This window comes from Ursus arctos, unplaced genomic scaffold (genome assembly GCF_023065955.2).
Source record: "Ursus arctos isolate Adak ecotype North America unplaced genomic scaffold, UrsArc2.0 scaffold_13, whole genome shotgun sequence".
Classification (NCBI taxonomy): domain Eukaryota; kingdom Metazoa; phylum Chordata; class Mammalia; order Carnivora; family Ursidae; genus Ursus; species Ursus arctos.
In genome coordinates this window covers 66,224,743-66,244,268 of record NW_026622797.1, presented here as the reverse complement: position 1 = coordinate 66,244,268, position 19,526 = coordinate 66,224,743, and the positions used below count along the sequence as shown (strand labels likewise).

The 19,526-nt window shown below is 36.1% G+C and overlaps 1 protein-coding gene across 2 annotated transcripts in view; it reads right to left on the bottom strand.

The window, feature by feature from the left end:
* The window catches only part of MAP3K7 (mitogen-activated protein kinase kinase kinase 7), a 71,324-nt gene that overhangs the window by 30,359 nt on the left and 21,439 nt on the right, over positions 1-19,526 (bottom strand). Inside the window, exons 6-12 of one of the 2 annotated variants that reach the window (XM_026511799.4) lie at positions 13,876-14,000; positions 10,902-11,030; positions 8,999-9,129; positions 7,317-7,398; positions 4,471-4,601; positions 3,680-3,809; positions 97-177 (exon numbers count right to left, since the gene is read on the bottom strand). In XM_026511799.4, the coding sequence (XP_026367584.1) occupies positions 97-177; positions 3,680-3,809; positions 4,471-4,601; positions 7,317-7,398; positions 8,999-9,129; positions 10,902-11,030; positions 13,876-14,000 (809 nt within the window). The remainder of the gene's footprint in view (positions 1-96; positions 178-3,679; positions 3,810-4,470; positions 4,602-7,316; positions 7,399-8,998; positions 9,130-10,901; positions 11,031-13,875; positions 14,001-19,526) is intronic. The other variant, XM_026511800.4, reaches the window with a different exon arrangement.

Sequence of the window (19,526 nt, the reverse complement as noted above, 5' to 3'; positions counted from 1 at the left end):
GTCTTACACAAATTGGAGCAAGAAGCATTTTACAAGTACCAGGGATCATTATTCCGGTCCCACAGCTATTAGACCAACTCAGGTGGTCTATGATACCTGATATGACGATCTCAGGGACATCCAGAATGTTGCCAAATGAAGCAGTTTTACGGTGGCCCCGTTTAGGCTTGGAATAGGCTGCAAAAACATATATATACAGTATACATGCAAACAACCACAAACAGTAACACAGAAAACGATTAACTACGAAAACAGAATACTTTTCAAATAGTTATGTTAATAATACTTCATGCAGAATAGCATGCAGAACTATCTAACTTTTCATCCATGCTTAGAAAAGGCGTGATTTAGGAGAAAACAAACTATCAATAAAGATGTTTCACATACTGGTTTTAATTAGCAGGAAAAAAAAAATAAAAAGGACAGAAACAAACAAAGCTGCAGGGTAATGAGGAAGCTAAATTTCAAACATGTTCAGAGAAACAATCTACCTAAGTGAAATCACTGATAAGCGATGGAAGGGTAGGATGAAAGTGGGAAGGAAGAGAGGAGTTAAAAAGAAATAAGCTGCCATATTTGTTTTAATCACACAAACACAGGAATATATGTTCGAATTAGATGTTTCTTGAAGTGTGCTATAAAGTAAAATTTGTGATTAAATGGTAATTATTGAATCAAAGTGTGAAATGTATATGCTTTTGTAAATAAAATATTTACACATACTTTTAGTAAACTGAATATTTACTGTAGTTTCCAAAGTTCGAGGTGCATTTCCATTAAATGTGAATATTAAAAGCTGGAGAATACTTTCAAAGTAAGACAATTCACAAAAAAATCTGAACTGTATAAAATTCAGTGATGTTCAGTAACATCTGTCCTACATTGACAGAGGGTGGGATAACTTAAATGTGTGTAGTTGTTTTTAACCTAGTGAAATGTCACTTCTGTAAATAATTATAAATCAGTACCTGACTAGAAAATTGACATTAGTAAAGATATAAAACTGTTATAACGCCACTTCTTATTTTAGAGTAGCAATCATTATTTAGCAGATCTAACTTGAACGATACCCTTGAAGTGAAAAGGTTCCCCAAGTGTGAAGATATGTCACTGTGTGCACTATTCATCTGCCACTACACTGCCCTCATTTGACAGAAAAACACTTGCGACTCAGAGGCCAGGAGGGCTTTTTAGTGGCTGGTGAGCTCCATTCAACTTGATCATTTACAAAGATACATCTGTGTGGCAAAGACTGCTAGTCCCCTGCCAATCTCTATTGTTCCCCTCTTTCTTAGCAACAGAACCCCGACTTTACTCAGGATAGCAATGTTCCTAGATAAAAGATCACAGATCCTTTTTTCCCTTGCAACCACGTGTAGCCATTTGACCATATTACTATGGCCAAAGGCATCTATATGGAAGTTGTTAGGGGGAACTGGTAAAGATCCTTGAAAGAGCTGGGGCATGTACCCTTTGGCCTTCCCATAATTTCTTTTCTTGATGCCTGGACTGTGGATGTGACGACTGCAATTATGATAGCTATTCTGGAGCACAAAGTAACCTTGAGGATGGATGCTGCACAAACAGGACTGTGGCCCAGAGACAGGGGAGCTCAGGTGCTTAATGATCATACAGCCTACCTTCAAATTTCTTTCTGTATGAAAAAGAAAGCTTATGTGTTAAAGACACTGCTATTTTGAATATTCTGTTATAGCTAGCCTATTCTAATGCTGATATAATCAGTGTTCCTTATTGGATGAAGACAAGTACAGTATGATGGTCCTCTGGGAAACTTCCTTCTGAAAAGAGCTCCACAAAAAATGAGAATATTCTATTTAGAAAAAAAACAACAAATGAATGAGAAAAAAGACCTAAAAAAAAAACAAAACCCAAACAAACCTGGTTAGCTAAGTTAAAAAAAATATATAACTAATATACATGAAAATACACATGTACACATATATATGGTTAAAAGACCAGAGGTAAATACACAAAGTTGTTAAGTGTTTATCTCTTAGTGGGACAATTATGGAAAACTGTTTTTTGGTTGTTTGTTTCCATTTCCACATTTTCCACGAAAGAAATGTATTTACTTTTATAATTAGCTCCCCTCTACCCCTGGAAGAACTGGAAAGAAAACAAATTAAACCAGCATTACTAAGCTGAAACTTGGTTAGAAAGAAGGTTACAAATTTACTCAGGTAATAAAAAATATACAACTGACCCTAGAACAACATGGGTTTCAATTACGTGGGTCCAATTACATGTGATTATTAAAAAAATACAGTATGGTATTGTAAAATATATTTCCTTATAATATTCTTTTTTTTTTAAAGATTTTATTTATTTGAGAGAGAGAGAGAGAGAGAACAAGCAGGGGGGACAGCAGAGGGAGAGGGAGAAGCAGGCTCCCTGCTGAGCAGGGAGCCAGATGCTGGGCTCAATCCCAGGATCCGGGGATCATGACCCGAGCCAAAGGCATACGCCCAACCAAATGAGCCACCCAGGTGCCCCTACAATATTCTTAATAACATTTTATTTTCTCTAGCTTACTTTATCATAAGAATACAGTATATAATACATATAATATACAAAACATGTGTTAACTATTTGTTATGGGTAAGGCTTCAGGTCAATGACAGGTTATTAGTAGTTAAGTTCTGGGGGAGTCAAAAATTACATGCGAATTTTCTTTTTTTATTTGAGATAGAGTGAGAGTGAGAGAGCACGAGTGGTGGTTTGGGCGGGGGGTGGCAGAGGGACAGGGAGAAGCAGGCTCTCCACTGAGCAGAGAGGAGGACCCTGAGATCATGACCTGAGCCAAAGGCAGACACTTAACTGAGTCACCCAGGCACCCCTGGATTTTCTTTTTTTCTTTTTTTTTTTTAAAGTTTCTTAGTGTGTATGTATATATGTATGTATTTATATATAGAGAGAGAGCACTAGCTAGGGGAGAGGTGAAGGGAGAGGGAGAGTGAGAATCTCAAGCAGACTCTCTGTCAAGACGCTCAACCAACTGAGCCACTGAGGCAGGCGCCCCTACATGTGGATTTTCAACTGCATGGCAGTTTGATGCCCCGAACCCGGGTGATGTTCAAGGGTCAACTGTAATTGTTTTTGTGCTAACGAGTCCTTCTGTAATTAATCATTTTAAGGCCTGAAAAAAATGGAATTCAAATGCTAGCTTTTTCAAGACTAAATAAAATTACCATGATCTTTTATATAAGAATTAAAAGAATTAGCTACACCCAACTTTGCTATTTTTGCTATTGGAAGGAAGAGGAGCAGACAATAAGGCCAAATCATATCTGGACCTAGAGTACATTTTTCTGCTAATTTCAAAACAAAATATTTGCTATTATTTGAAGTCAGTACAAATTCTACTGGAATCATTAAAAATCTTCTAAAACATTCTGGTTTGGACAAAATTTCAATTTCCCACTTAAATTTTCAGTTCATGTTTGAGATGAAAGAATTACATTTGATAAAAATATATTTTATGATCCAAATAATTTTACAAGTCATACCTGCTTTATTTGGACCTGGAGAAAAACATATAAATTACTGCTAGAAGCTCCTGCTTTAAAAAAATTTATGACACAAAAAGCCAACATTCCCACTACTGAAACAATTAAAACTACTCTCTCCACTCCTCTTCAGATTTTTATTTCCTTTTTACCTGTGGTTGCAGCAATCCTGGCTTCTATTTCAGACATGTCAGCACTCATCCTCTTGCCCTCGGAGGTTGGGGGCAAGCTCTCCACACTGCTCCCACGGGAAGCTCCCAAGCTTAAACGTCCTGATTCACTCTGTTAAAATTACAGGTCAATTTGAATTACTGAAACTCTTTAAACTGAAAAATCCTGGGTAGCCTAAGATGAGGAAGATATCACCTGAGATTCTTAATGGATTCTGTTCTGTTCTGAGAGAAAAGGGAAGTTTTAAGGAGAGGGAGCTGCAGGTGTAAGGGAGGGCAAACTACAGACACTGCCTTTCGGAAAAGGCACTCACTGGAGTTAGGAGTTAAAGGCTACAATTATTAGTTAACCTAAATGCCTCAGGTAAGATGAATAAAATCACTTAAAATACTTTTAAATCAACAGTAGTAAAAATATAATCAATCTGAACAACCTGAAATGACAGACGGGACAAACTCCTTTAACTGGGTAGTAGAACCAAGAAATAAGCATTTTATTTATTTTTTTTGGCATTTTACATTTTTAATCATCAACCATTAAAGTTAGGGAACATCATAGGGAAGGAGCTGCACTGCTGGCAAAGGCTGCAATCATCAGAAGGGAAACAATTTGGTGTTAAACGGTAGGAGAATCTCATTTTATGTCTCTATTCTTATCCGTCTGCTTCAGGAACCATTTGTATAATGGAAAACAACAATTAATTTCAGTTAGTATAAAATCATAACTACTAGCAAGGTCATCATATGATTTTACTTTTAGGAACAAAACAAACCTGTTGCTTTGCCTGATTTTTCAACAGTTTTGATTCTAAGCGTTTAATAGTATCATTTGTGGCAGGAACTTGCTCCATATTAGTGTCACTTTTATTACTGGTATTTGTAGAAGCAATGTCCATGAATGAGCCTAGGAAAGCAGAAATATTTATGATTATACGTTGGGAATAATACAGATGCTTCATTCAATAATATGTAACTTAAATTCTTTTCTAAACTAATAAGACATAAATAGGACTTTTCAAGCCAATTAAGATATCCAAACCCATTTTAAATGAAACTTACGGACAGCACAAAAAGGGAACCAAAATGCTTAGTCTTCTAACAGTCAAGGATGACTGTAACATTCTTAGCCTGAGCTAGTAAATCAGACTGGCCATTAATCAAGATGGGGAAGACCATGGGAGAAGTAAGTTTGAGGGGAATGTCAGGAGCTTAGTTTTTGGAAAATGGTAAGCTTGCGTTCCTATTAGATATCAAGTAAGTAGTTGGATATATGAGTATGAAGTTCAGGTCAGAGATGGAGCAAAACATCAGCAAACAGATGGTATATAAAGCTATGATACTGGATGAGATTACTGAGGAAATGAGTGTAGAGAGATAAGCAAAAGAGCCTTAATGACTGAGTCCTAGGCAGGCTGACATGTATAGGTTGGGAAGATAAAAAAATTACCAGCAGAGGAAACCATCAGAGAAAGTGGCCAGAGTTGGAAGATGGAAACCCAGGCTAGTATGGTATCCTAGAGACCAACTAAAGAAAGTCCTACATATAAGGAGAACGTAATGAACTATGTTAAATATTACGGAAAGCCAAAAAAGATGAGAACTGGGGGTGCTTGGGTGGCACAGCTGGTTAAGCATCTGACTCTTGGTTGGCTCAGGTCACGATCTCAGGGTCATGAGATCGAGCCCCAAGTTGGGCTCTGCACTCAGCAGGGAATCTGCTTAAGATTCTCTCTCTGCCTACCTCTGCCCCTTCCCCCTGCCTGTGCATGCTCTCATATAAATAAATCTTAAAAATAAAAGATGAGAACTGAAAATCATTTCAATTTAGTCATGTGGAGACAACTGGTGACCTTGACAAGAGCAATTCTGGAGTAGTGGGACAATAAAAGCCTGAATGGACTGGGCACTAGAGAGAATGAGGAAGAGAGAGGCTAAGAGGATGCAAATACAGACTATATTTGCCCTGGGAATGATTCCAGTAGAAAGGGTGATGATGCAAAAGACTGAGGGAAGAACTGCTGGGAAGAGCAGATGGGACAGAGTGCACAAGTAGACAAGCTTGTCTCTGGTGAGAATCATGGAGAGCTCAGCCACAGTAACAGAAAAGAATGTAGAGCAGATGGGCACAGATACAGGTAGGTGGGCAGATGTAGTGGGGGAGCTTCTGGAAGCTATCTTCTGATTGCTCCAATTTTCAAAGAAATAGGCAAATAGGATCAGCTGAAAGTGAGAAGTGAAGAGGAGATATTTGAAGTTGGAGGAGAGAGACTAAAGTATAACATTAAGTCATCTAGGCGAGAGGAGATAGACTAAATTAGTAAAACTATCCTGTATCACTAAATCACTAAGGCATTTGAAGACAGTAAACATGTGTTCTCTCCAGTCACATTCAGCTGCACTGGTACGGGCAACGGCAAGCCAAGTGTCAGATTTAACCATTTGTGGTTTAGCCAAACAAGCCTAAGACAAGAAATTATAATAACTATCTGGTTTAAGTGAAGGGAGGATGAAAGGAAGGATCTAAGGGAACTGTGGCTCAGTGAAAAGACGGAAGGATCAAAGGCCTGAAGGTCACAGTCCTTAAATAGGGAGAGAGTTTGGAGGTGGTGGTAGAAACAAATAATTGGAATTTTAGAGAAGTTCACTTTAGAATTCAGAGCAACTTAAAGATTTTCGGTAAAAACAGAATTTGGGGTGGGACGCCTGGGTAGCTCAGTTGGTTAAGTGTCTGCCTTCGGCTCAGGTCATGATCCCAGGGTCCTGGGATCAAGTCCCACATTGGGCTCTCTGCTCAGCGGGGAGCCTGCTTCTCCCTCTGCTTGTGCACTCTCTCTCTCTCTCTATCCCCCTGACAAATAAACAAAATCTTAAAAAAAAAAAAAAAAAGAATTTGGGAATAACTATTAAACCAGCTTAAAATAAATGTAATTATTTTTGAGGTGGGGGAAACAGATCAGCAAAAATACTCGTCAGTAAAAATAAAATTTTAAGTACAGGATAAATATATGTGTACATATACACATGTACATTTTAGTTGTAATTAAATAATGAATGCTTAAAATGTCATATATTTTGAAAAGCACAATTTTTCTAAGTTGAGACTTACTTTTACTGTCTTTTTTGATGATCACAAACTATAGATCCCACCATTACTTTGTATTTAGAAAACTAAGGAACTTTGAACTAAAAATAAAGAATTCTTAAGTAAGAGTTTCTACAGACTCTTCTACAAAGACCAAAAAGTAAAGCATTCACGATGAAGAAATATGTTGTTTTTTACATTTACAATGATTTCTAATATTATTTGATCTACCCATATCTGTGCAAAAACGATTTTATTTTTCAAATAAAGAATGACATCCCCAGCAATACAAGATCCCATCTTTTTTTATTTAACTGTACAAGAATTCTAAGACTTGGAAGCAGATCTTTAGTAACTCTTTAAACTGGGTACCTTCATGAAGAATGATGTACCTGGAAACCCAAATTGTAGTCAATCATATGAAATGAAGAAATTAAAATGCAAATGGAGACATCATTCATTGCCTCTTGATTATAATTTCATGGGAACAGAGACATATAAAAATTAGGTTATTACTCTTCCAATCTATCCACTTACCTGTACTGGTGGCAGAGTTGCTCTGTCCTTCATCTGAATACTGACAAGGATACTGTAATGGCTCATCTGCTCCTGGAAAGTACTATATATGAAAAAGTAAATCACAGTTTAAAATTTCTTTAATATAAGATAAATCCTGTAAGAATTAATGTGAAGAATACACATTAACTATTACCTTGTCCTGGGATGTGAAAGTAGCAGAGACAGTACTTTATTTTCCCAAGCATATAGTGAATTTATAGATGTCTAAACTCAGTATATGCCTTAAGTTTTTGATTTTACAAAGATGATGATAATGTGCTACTCTCTTAAATTTCAACTGTGATCAATGCTGTGTATGTACTTAAGTAGCTATTTTACACAGAACCCAGATAGTCCTCAAGCAAACCGCTACATTTTTCCAAAGGAATATATCAAATATAATAGTATCATTCCTTGTAATTATGTAGAATGTATTTATGTTTTCAGAGCACTAATACAAACTTCCAAATTGTTGAAATTATTGTCAGTTTGACAACTGAGCCTAGTATGCCATAGAACAATTGTTAGAACTAATATTTTGAATATCAAAGATAGATTATGGCTGTTCCTCTATAAAACGGAGATACAATATTGGGAATTTTTGCTGGATAAAAATTAAAATTTAGGGGAAAAAAGAAAGGTTTTCTTTTCAAATCAGACAAAGCACATATAAGTACAGTCACAATTTGAACAATTTATATATCCCAATGTTTTAAGGTATCTCACTATGGAGACCAAGTTGTTTTCTTATGAGCACATCTTCAGGGCCTAGGATTCTATATATAGCTGGTATTCACATATGATGGTAGGTTTTAATCAGTTTAGTTCAAGCTTAGTTTGCCTAAATTATTTTCAATAGAATAAACAAATCTTTGGCCATTTAGGAAGTCTATATTTAAGGAGATTGAAGGGTTCATCTACTGAGCAAAATTGTTCTACTGTTCTAAATTCAGGCATTTTTAAAGTCAAAGTACCACTCAGTAGATTTTGTTAATGTATCAAAAACTAGAGGCCTAAAATATTCAAATAATTCTAAAAGTGTTTGTTTATAGACTAAGAAATTTTGATAATCATTTGAAAGGGTTCTTTTAAAAAAATTAAAAAAAAATTCTATCTATAAATCCTAGAAGTTTAACTTTTTTAATGGTGAAGGAAAAGCTAAAAATATGCAATGAAACACCAGAAGGTAAAAATCATTAAATAAATGTGTCTGGGAATACAACCATACTACTGCCCTGAATAAATGACCGCATGATGAAGATCTGTACTCAAGAAAATTTAAAATTTAGTTTGGCAAGTTTTAGAGTCAGAAAATACCTAAGTCCTGTATAAAGACATCTAATTTAGCTTGCACTGCATTATAGATGAGGCAACAGGCCCCAAAACAAACACACTTGTCCACTAAGTTAAGCAGGAGGAAAAAGCAAGTTCAGAAACCTACTCTAGCTATCTTTCCATTATAAAGACTAGACTTTTTTTTTCCCCAAAATAACATTTCCTCCTCTGATAATATGAGTAATAAATGCCCATTCTAACTTGGACAATACAGAAAAGTATAAAGCAGGAAACAGCAATAATGTCTTTTCATTTTAAAGCCCCATTCGAACTCAGTATACACCAAATTCCCCTAAATCCAAAGACCCTCAAAAGAAGGATTATACCCGCATCAAGTGAGTCATTATTTTCACAATTTCCTCCATTGAAGGGCGCTGAGAAGGATCTTTAGACCAACAACGAGTCATCAGGCTCTCAATGGGCTTAGGTAAATTTTTGATCAGTGGTGGTCGAGTACCTATAATTAAAAATTAGAGGGGGGGGAAAGAATGTATTTACCCAAAGAATGGTGTAAGCTTTTTATATGTATTTCCAATACAGTATTTATTTTATAGATCTTGTAATTTAAGATTTATTTTGGAATAATAAAAGTACTTTTTTTGTCTATTAGGTTAACATATTTTCATAAAGGGGAGGGTACACCTTTTGCAAGTTAAATTAAAATTTTTAATATGCATTATAGTAAGAGTATGACTGAGAAATAATATCTCATTTGTTCTAACATTGTTCTTTTAACAACTAATAATGGCTTAGTGGGCTTTATTAAGAAAAATAAAATGGTGGTTTGAGGTAATCTTACTTGAACTAAATTCTCAGATTCACTGTAAAAATTTCAGATGTGTCTGAAAAATCACCTTCCATATCGGAAAAGTCATCCACTATAGTATTATACTTACTGACCTCTAAATGACTCTCTTGTCAGTGGCAGACCTCGTTGGCTGCTGTGAATCCATCATTTCACCAACTGAAAACTGTCAACTTTTGTGTAATTACCAAGACTAATATTATAGTGAGGTCCCTAAAGAAAGCCTCAAATATAATGAAATCTTCATAATTTTACCAACTAATAAGTTAGCTGTTTTATTCTGTACTTCGACAGTCAATTATTTACTGACAATTGATAGAAAACCAAAACGCACTGTCTTAGTCAATGCTCTAGCATTCTCTACAATGACATTAAAGGTAGTAAAATGAAAGGCAGTACAGGAAACAAAAAAACCCACTTAGATTACCCAGATGATGGTACTGTTTGACAAGTCTATGAATGACCTAGTTAGGCAGGTATTTGTATGATCTTTGTAACAGTGTATTAAAATGTCAATAAAATGTCTTAATCAGAATAACCAATTGATAGAAATTAAATAAGAGTGATATAAAAATTAGGAAGGTTAAGCAATTTCCCTCCATGAAGAGTGTATTTTCCCAAATCAAACGTGAATTAACTTGATTAATGAAGAACATGTATTCTATCATCCTGAGTGGTTAGAAACATCACAACTACATGTCTAAAAGGAGCAGGAGGGATAAAGGACACTGAGTTCATAAGTCAATATAACTTAAAAATATGGACACTGGGAGTCAGAAAGATCTGGATGGGAATCCCAGCAATACCACTCACTAATCTGATGACCTTGGGCAACTTTCTTTCCTTCTCTAATTCTTGGTTTCTATAAAACTGTAAAATTGTTGAATGAAGCAGTAATAGTACTCCCCTTATTATAAGGATGAATGAGGAGATAAAATGAAAGCATATGTAAAGCACTCTGTGTTTTGCCTTTATGAATAGCTGAAGTAACAACCTTTACTATTATACTTTGCTATCTCAAGAGAAAAGGCTATACCTCCTAAATTACCTTAACCTTGAGAAAGATTTTATTTATTTATTTTTTTAATTTTATTTTCTCCACAGAGTCCAATCTGAGGCTCTCTATCCCACAGAGCAAGCCAACCTAGGTAGCTGGCTCTGGCTGTCTATTGATGGCCTTTCCCTAATTAGCAGGATCAGGCAGACCTCCTCAGCCTTGGGCAAAGGACAGGACCACTCTCAGACCTGCCCTACCTGATTTTGGGGGTGAGGGGGAGGGTAGGAGACTGATGACAGCAAAATATTCCAGTAACAAAGAACTGGACATTTTAATGTTAGGGATAAATGGTCTTCTTTGAGGTAGATACAATTGTCCAGACAGAAAATATACAAAATATATTAAAGAAAAATTTCTTTTTACGAACCGTTATGAACAGCCCACATGATACGGAAAGCTGGGCCACCAATCTCATCAAAGGGTTTCCGACGTGTTATCACTTCCCAAAGGATAATACCCCAGCTGAAGACATCACATTTTTCACTGTAATTGCTACCTAGAGAAAAAGGTGGTATAATTTCAAGACTCTTTTCCACATGACTTACAGGAACAACCGCTCGGATAAATTGTTAAGAATGAGCACTGTGTACAAAAACAGGAGGGTGCCGCATGTAGAGCTGAGAAATTACTCTTTCTTAAGCACCTTAAGTCTCTGCAACAAAACATTTATTTATCGATTAAGCATTAATAATGAACTAAAAAAAACACTTTAGAAAACTGGTCATTTTCTACCTTTTCATAGAGAGGCACAGGATTCATCTTTTCTTTATTCAGACTTATACTTTCTGTGGGGCAGAGTATGAAACATTTGTACTTTCCTTTCTGTAATTTTTTAATCTTAAATTTTCTTTCACCATTCATTCTCTTGATAGAACTACTCTACTATCACAAAAGAAGAAATTTCTAATTTAATGATAAGACTTTCTTTTCAATATCTGGCAAGGTAAGATTCTTAATTTGCATACTTAAAAGCTATAAGCAGTGAAAGTTATAGATAACAAATTTATAAGCTGATTATGCTGCAAAATTTATAGGATCACTAAACAGGGTGAATCAGCACAATCAACAGCCAAAAAACCCCCAAAGCCCCCAAAACGCACTGTAAGAATGATTACAGTGATAGCCACACATGTACTTATTAGCATGTGTACCAACACGTGCACTAAGCAGTGCACTGCAAGCATTAAAATGATATTACAATCTAATTTGGGTTATAGAGGCTGACATATTTCAGAAATGAAGAAATCTACAAGCCTTACAGTATGAACTTTATTACTCTAAATTTTGAAAGTAACTTTTATTTCTGGCCTCTTTTGTATACATAAATAAATCTTTTTGCTTTTCACACTATAGTAATACTATGTGATTTTAACTCACAGGAAAGGATTTTAAATGAATTGTTTTAGGGGCACCTGGGTGGCTCAGTCGGTTAAGTGTCTGACTTCAGCTCAGGTCACAATCCCATGGTTCTGGGACCGAGCCCCACATCGGGCTCCCTGCTCCATGGGGAGCCGGATTCTCCCTTTCCCTCTGCCTACAGCTCCCCCTGCTTGTGTGCACGCTGTCAAATAAATAAATAATATCTTAAAAAAAATGAAGTTTTAAACCAATGTATTCTGTATATGAACTTAAAAACAGGAAGCATTATTTCATTTTGTATAATTTAACATTTGCTGGTTCATTCACTTTTTAATTGAATTTTATGGCAAAAGAGCTCCACTCAAGTGACCAATTGCATGGCAAATTCCTTTTTCTCTCAGGTGGCTAAAAACAAAGAAACAAAAAAACTTTAAATTCATCAAAAATAAAAGGAACGAGCCATAATCAGAATCTGATTACTAAATATATCTGAATTTTATGGACAGTCATACTTCCTAACATACAAATCTTCAGTTCCACTTTTCTCATTTAAAAGATAACTTCATATTTTCATACAGAAAACTATTCTGAAATTTACGGATCATTCTTTTAGAACCTGAGTGAGATATGGAGATGTAAAAGAAATTAAACATAAGCTTATCCTTTACTTGTCTTTCTTAGTATCATATTTCAGCCAGATTACTTGCATTTCTTCTAAGGCATGCTCATTTAGACTGTCAATTTTTAATTGCTAGGAAACCAATACAAAGCACAGCTGATTCTTGTTATTCTTGGTATTTAGGTTCTATAAAGTTTATGTGAAGACTGGATAGTGAATGCTGAATCATTGGCTCGTAGGGACAGTCAGGGTTAGGTTCCTGTGAATCTCTTAGCGTCAACTGATCAATACATAAATAACCGTGTTTTATAGGTGTTTCTGTTTAAGACACCTTATTTACTATATATTGTGGATTCAGTAACATTGAAGTCATGGAACAGCACTATAACTCATGCCTGAATAAAGATTAGCTAGCACATGTATTTTCTCTGTAAGACATATCACAGCCTCGTTATACTTGGGAACACTAGAAAGCACTTCAATGCTGCCTTTGGAGGCCATCTTAAAAAGTGAAATCAACAAAAAGCACACAAAAAAACGAAAAAAACCACGGCACTAAGTAGATCATAAAATGACACAGTCTGGGAGCTGAAATGAGAAGGCAAGAGCTGAAATAAGAAGGCAATGTGTTGTCTTGTTCCTCAGCTGAGAACATGTATTGGATGACTCAAAATTTTCCCCTGCTCTGCACATGCCTGCAAACAATCATGAAAGCACCATGAATACTGATTTTAGGGTTAAAAATACGTAAGTTTTACAGTTGCAATAGGTGGAATATGAAAATGAGGATTGACTGTATATATACTTGAACCTGCATAGGACACTGCTACACAATACAAAACTTGCTATGAGATTTAAGATCTAGGGCTGTATTTATTTACTACCTCCTTAGATTCTAGTACAGTTGACCTGTGAATACTGGTTTGAATTGCAGAGGTCCACTTAAATGTGGATTTTTTTTTTTTTTTTGAGAAATAGAGTACAACACTATAAATGTAGTTCCCTTACTATTTTCTTAGTAACATTTTCTTTTTTCAGTTTATTTTACTGTAAGAATACAGTAAATAATACACATACAAAACATGTGTTAAGAGATTGTTTATGTTATCACTAATGCTTCCGGTCAAGAGCTGTCTACTAGTAGTTAAGTTTGGGGGAGTCAAAAGTTACATGAGGATTTCCAACTGCGTGGGACAGTCAGTGCCACTAACCTCTGCACTGCTCAAGGGTCAACTGTATATCCTTTCGAATATGTACTATGCAGAAATAAAAGCACTAAAACAGGGTAAAGCCATAAACACACACTGGATGTACATGGAGTAAGAAGGCAGATTATCAATCACAACATGCTTTTGTCATTTACCTTCAAAAACTTCAGGTGCCATCCAAGCAGCACTCCCCTTGTTATTGGTCATATGAGTCTGAATGTCACAGGCTGTACCAAAGTCACAGATTTTTAATACTGTCCCACCTGCAACCAGCAGCAAGCTGTTTAAAAAAAAAAACAAAAAAAAGGTTGTAAGACCAATACTTGATTCCTACAATAAAAGAAGAGACATTTGTGGTGGTAGAAATGGTTAAGCAAAATGTCATCATTCAACTTCTGTCAAATGCTTCCTGGTCACTGTAATAGCTCAATGGTTCAGAGGAATATTAGCAAAAATTAAATGACCTTAACCTAGTTCTCTTAAGGAGACTGCTAGATCCACATTTTGATGTCTCCATCTCTCTCTCCATAATCTTTCCTGACTATACATCTCTCTGGGCCAAAATAAAACATGGGGTTTAAAAAAGTTCTAGTGGGTCAACATTATGTATCCTAAAATGGAAGTAAATGGATATCAATACCTTCATAAATCACTTGTCCCCTAACCTCAATCTATCTATTGCAGTGTTTTTCAAGCTGCAGGCAGAAACGTAGTCATAAAATCTAAATCATAAAAATCTAGGTCAGAGATCTGGAAACCTAAGTCACAAAACTGATTTGGTAGACTACAACAGCATTTAAAAAAACAGAATAGAAAATATCAAAATGCATCACAACTCGTAAAATTAAATACTGTTTGATGTACGTTGTTTCAGTTTTATACACATTAATACGTACACATGATAGACTGTGAAATATTTTTTATTGTAGATCATGGTCCAAATGTTTGCAAACCTGTTTTGTTCTTATTAACGTTATGGTGAACAGAAATGAGTCTTTAGTTTAGCCTACTGTTGCCAGACTGGTTAGCTGTTCACTGACCCCATTTCCTTTCCCTCCTGGGCATAAAAGATTACATTTTCCAGATTTCTGAGTAGTTAGATGTGGCTGTATGACCATTCTAACCAATGGGTTGTAGGTAGAAGTGATGTACTTCACTTTTAAGCCAGGCCATAACAATCTCCCACATACATATATTCCTTTTCCTTTCCTTATATGCCGCTGAATGCAGAGGATTTTAACCTACAAGAAGCCTTGGATCCTGAGCCACCATGTGAGAAACTCACTATTTTATTTTGGACTTCATATGAGTGAAAAAAATCAACTTGTATTTTGTAAACCCATTCGATTTCAGAGCTTATCTATTATTAACAGTACCACTCTAACCAATATAAGAAAATGGTATAGAAGTGGATGCTGGGGCGCCTGGGTGGCTCCGTCGTTAAGCATCTGCCTTTGGCTCAGGGCGTGATCCCAGGGTCCTGGGATCAAGCCCCGCATCGGGCTCCGCTGGGAGCCTGCTTCTTCACCTCCTACTTCCCCTGCTTGTGGTTCCCTCTCTCGCTGGCTGTCTCTCTGTCAAATAGATAAATAAAATCTTAAAAAAAAAAAAAAAGAAGTGGATGCTGCTATAACAAAAATCTAATATATTTGATATTAGCTTAGCAGCAGGCATCAAGAAAGAAAAAATGGAGGCTGGAAAGATAGAGATCCATGTAATGACATAGCAAAATGTTTGGTAAAATTTGTCTCCTATGATAATTTGTGGCCTTGAAGGACTGGAAAAGCTGACTGCTTGTAGACTCCAAATAGTAGGAAGTAAGACTGACAAAGGCCCTTAAGACTCAGTACGGCAGCAAAGAACAAATAAGAGAAAGTACTTCCCACCTAAACTTGATGATTTCAAGGTGTCTCTGTTCAGTTGAGAAAAGGCAATGTGGCCAGAAATCAAATAAACCAGGTTCAAGATTTAGTCTAAGAAAGAATTCTGGTAATAGTCACAGGCACATGAAACTGACTGGAACCAGGGAGATCACAAGCCTACTTTTGAGGAAATTAATATTGTAGAAGGAACCACAAATTTCTAATTGAAAGAATTTTGATTGTTTTGAGCCTTACAACAATCCTCAGGACCCCAGAACTACATAAGCAGGGTGCAGCTGTGAAAACCGTACAGCTTCCAAGGAGAGTATATGCCAATACCTACATCTGACATGGTATGAAGAATGCACAAGGAGGAACCTACAAAAGGGTGAAGCTTGGAGTCATGAGCTATGGATAAAGGAGTTCCTTTTCAAGGGCCAAAGGACGGTCTCAGCAAGACCCATCCCACAAATCCAGGGCAGAGGGACAAGACAATGCCAAGACTTCATCCCTATAGACTAGTAACTGCTGTATGCCTCCATGGTTCCCTTTTCCCAGTGAAAACTTTTACTGATTGTCCTGTCTTTCTGCTATTATGTATTGTGTGAGTTGGGAGAGGGAGAGGTGACAGATAACTTGTTCTTTTAATTCATTATGGGAGGCCACATCCAGACCAGTTGGAGGACCGTATGTCATCGTGAGATGTTCATCCTGGACGGTGAACTGGATGGTGACTGGAAGAGCCTTTGGGATGTTTAACTGGCAAAGAGCAGTGAGTGGTTCTAACCTGTGGTTAGAGCAGTAAATATTCTGGGACTGGCCAGCTGCTCATAAAAGCCATCCCCTTCTTTCTCTGGGGCATACGAGACATTTTGGGAAATCTCTCCTGTAGGTACTTATAGCTAAGACTGAGTTGTGGCCACTGATATGTGGGTAGCAGGAGGGTCACTTGTAGGCCTGGCTCAAAAAACCTCTCATATGTGATCTCCATTCTCTTTATCTGCTGGTTAAGTGCATAAGTTCCCAAAGTCCTGGAGGATGGCAGAAGTACAAAATTGAGGGAGCTTAACTGGGTCCTTAAATGACAATATGAGAGATCATCTGCCAAACAGGAACACCTGTTTTGGATTTTACATGCATGAACAATAAATTTCTATTGTGATAAGCCCAGTATTAGCTACAGCAGCTGGTGTTAAAATAACTAATATTCCTAGCTATTATGATTCCTTTAAAGAAACTACTACTCAGAGTCTTAGGTTTTTTATATCCCAATGTAACTTAGTACTCCTATAAAAACTGAAATCAATATAAGGCACTTAAAGTGTAAAAAGAACTATGAAGGTAAAAGACTTTTATTAGCTTATTAAAAAGTTAAACATTTAAAAATAAATGTGTAAATCACTCTCTATATCATTACCTAAAAGGCTTACAGTCATATGTAAACAAGTAGAAGTGATTCTACTTGTTTTCTGTAAACAAGTAGAAATAAATTATTTAGCTTTTCAACCGCCATCTCTTACATCTTACACTTGTCTTATGTAATCATTTTCTTTCTTCCCCAAATACCTTTAATGAGGTCCATTTATAGTGAATTCTCTCCAAGTTTTCTTTCAAAACATCTTTAACTCGCACCCTTCTCCTTAAAAAAATCATTTAGGGCAGGTATACTATGTTCTCTCAGCTCTGTGAAATTATGATTCCAGTATTCTAGCTTCCACTAATGGTGCTGGAAACTATACACCAGTCTGTCAATCCTTTGTAGGTAATCTCTTTTCTGATTAGCTAATTTAAAAATCTCCCTTCTGTTTTTGTTGTTCTGTAGCCACACAAAGGTGTGTCATGGGGTAGACTTCTTTTCATTTATCCTGTTTAGAAATCATACCTTTGTCCAGAAAATTCCTGGCCGATCCCTCCTGATTTTTAAACTCTCTCCATCCTATTTTCTTCTACTGGAGTTCTGTTTTGTTAGTCCTATCTTTCCTTTCCCTGTGTTCCTTAACCTATCATTTTTCTCATTTATTTATTTGTTTGTGTTGCATTCTGGGTAACTACAAACATATCTTACAGCTCACCAATTCTCTTGTCACCTATTTCAGATCTACTATTTAATATTTTCAATTATTCCTAAATGTTGTATTTCGTTCTTTGGTCATTTTGAATAGTTTATTCCTTGCCCATTTTAATTCCTTTTTAGGGGTGAAAACTGTAGGCATAATTCCATATTGGTAATTCCAAATATTTGGAGTCTTAATATTTGAGGGCTTAATTCTGCTTTGTGTTATTTCTGCTGACTTTTACTCATGGTATCTTGGACACTTATAGGTGTGGTAGTCTTTACTGTGGCTTCATATTTGATCGATTTTAATCTGGAATAATTAAAAGCCTCGACTAAAAACACAGGACTTTAAAATGGAGTTTCACTTACTGTTAGATGCCCTGGGACACTCCCAATCCCAAAACACTTTTAATCTGTTTTGTTGGGATTTTTCTTGATTGTCCAAGTAGGGTAAATTCAAACTCACATGTGGGGAGACCTCTGTTAAGAAATAAATGTTTGCCTCGTCAGAAAAGTGGTATTTTTTCTAGCCCACTTTTAAGTTGTTCCCTCCAGGGATCCTAAATTTATGGAGAGATCTCGGTTCTGCTACTTCACCTGGTGCAGAACAAAGGACCTATCTCCAATTATATAACACCGGGGGGGGGGGGCAGCTCTACATTTTTGATAATGACAGAAGCTCCCAGTAGAGTCCCTTAGCCTCCAAGTTTGGATTAAATTCTCTCAGGATTCAGTGCTTTCCATTTTTTGCCCTGATGATTTCCCTTATTTTCTTGTATGATCACCTATGCATGTAAAAGGATACTTGTCATATGCAGTATCTCTGGGTGTTTGCTGTAGGATGGTTTTTCAATTGATCTTGTTCGCATACTGCTGAGTGTCAAAATTCTTACAGAATAAAAGCCACATTTCTATACACTCTCTATCAGCACACACAGGTTGTTAGGATTTAAATGCACAGATATTGTGGCTTAACTTTATGTGCTTTTCAAACTACAGTATGAAACCTTGGCACTACATCAGTGTATGGTGGGATAAGTGGCAGGGAGCCTACAGAGCCCTAGGTTAAAGCTAGCACTTCTCTCTGGACCATCACTTCTACTCAGTTTTAAGTATTTTTAACATCCTAACATCAACTTTAAAACAAATTACATAATATATGAAGTTGGATGCAAAATTTGGATGCAACATTCCTAAAGGAGGGTTATTTGGGCTCTGTCCCTAGTCTTAGAACTACTGAGGTTATATTATATCACAACTTTGTTCTGGGGGTTAGGAAAGTTTGAGAAGCCCCAACTTAGGGCATTAACAACTTTGCAGAATCTCAAAACATCAAACGATTGAGTAGCACTGTACATTCTAAAAACAGCTCTGTAAATCAAGTCTTTCAAGTCTAAGATTGCTTATAAGACCAAAAATAGTTTCAAGTACTTACTTAAGAGGTAACAGAAAATATTATTTATTAAAAATAAAGTGGTAAAAAAAATAGAGGTAAATATTTGAATATAGTGATAGAAAATATGTCCATGTAAGTGAAAAAAGCAACATTATATATAGAATAACCCATACATAGTTAAAAAACAAAACTAAACAGTGGTTATTCTTTGAGGAATAGAAACAGAAGGCGGAAAGACTTGCTTTATATTTTTCTATTTGAATATTTTTTTAATCACGCGCACATATTATTTGAAAATAACAACATATAATTTAGTTAAAGAAAAAAGTAAAATAAACCTATATGGGAAAAGGAAAAAAAATGGTCCTTATTTTAAATGTCCTTATTTTTAAGATACTTCTAGAAATGTCCAACTCCAAAACCATTTCTTATGTTTAGAATGTGTGTGCGAGGGGAGTATAACTCTTATTACGGTTAGAGTAACTTATTGAA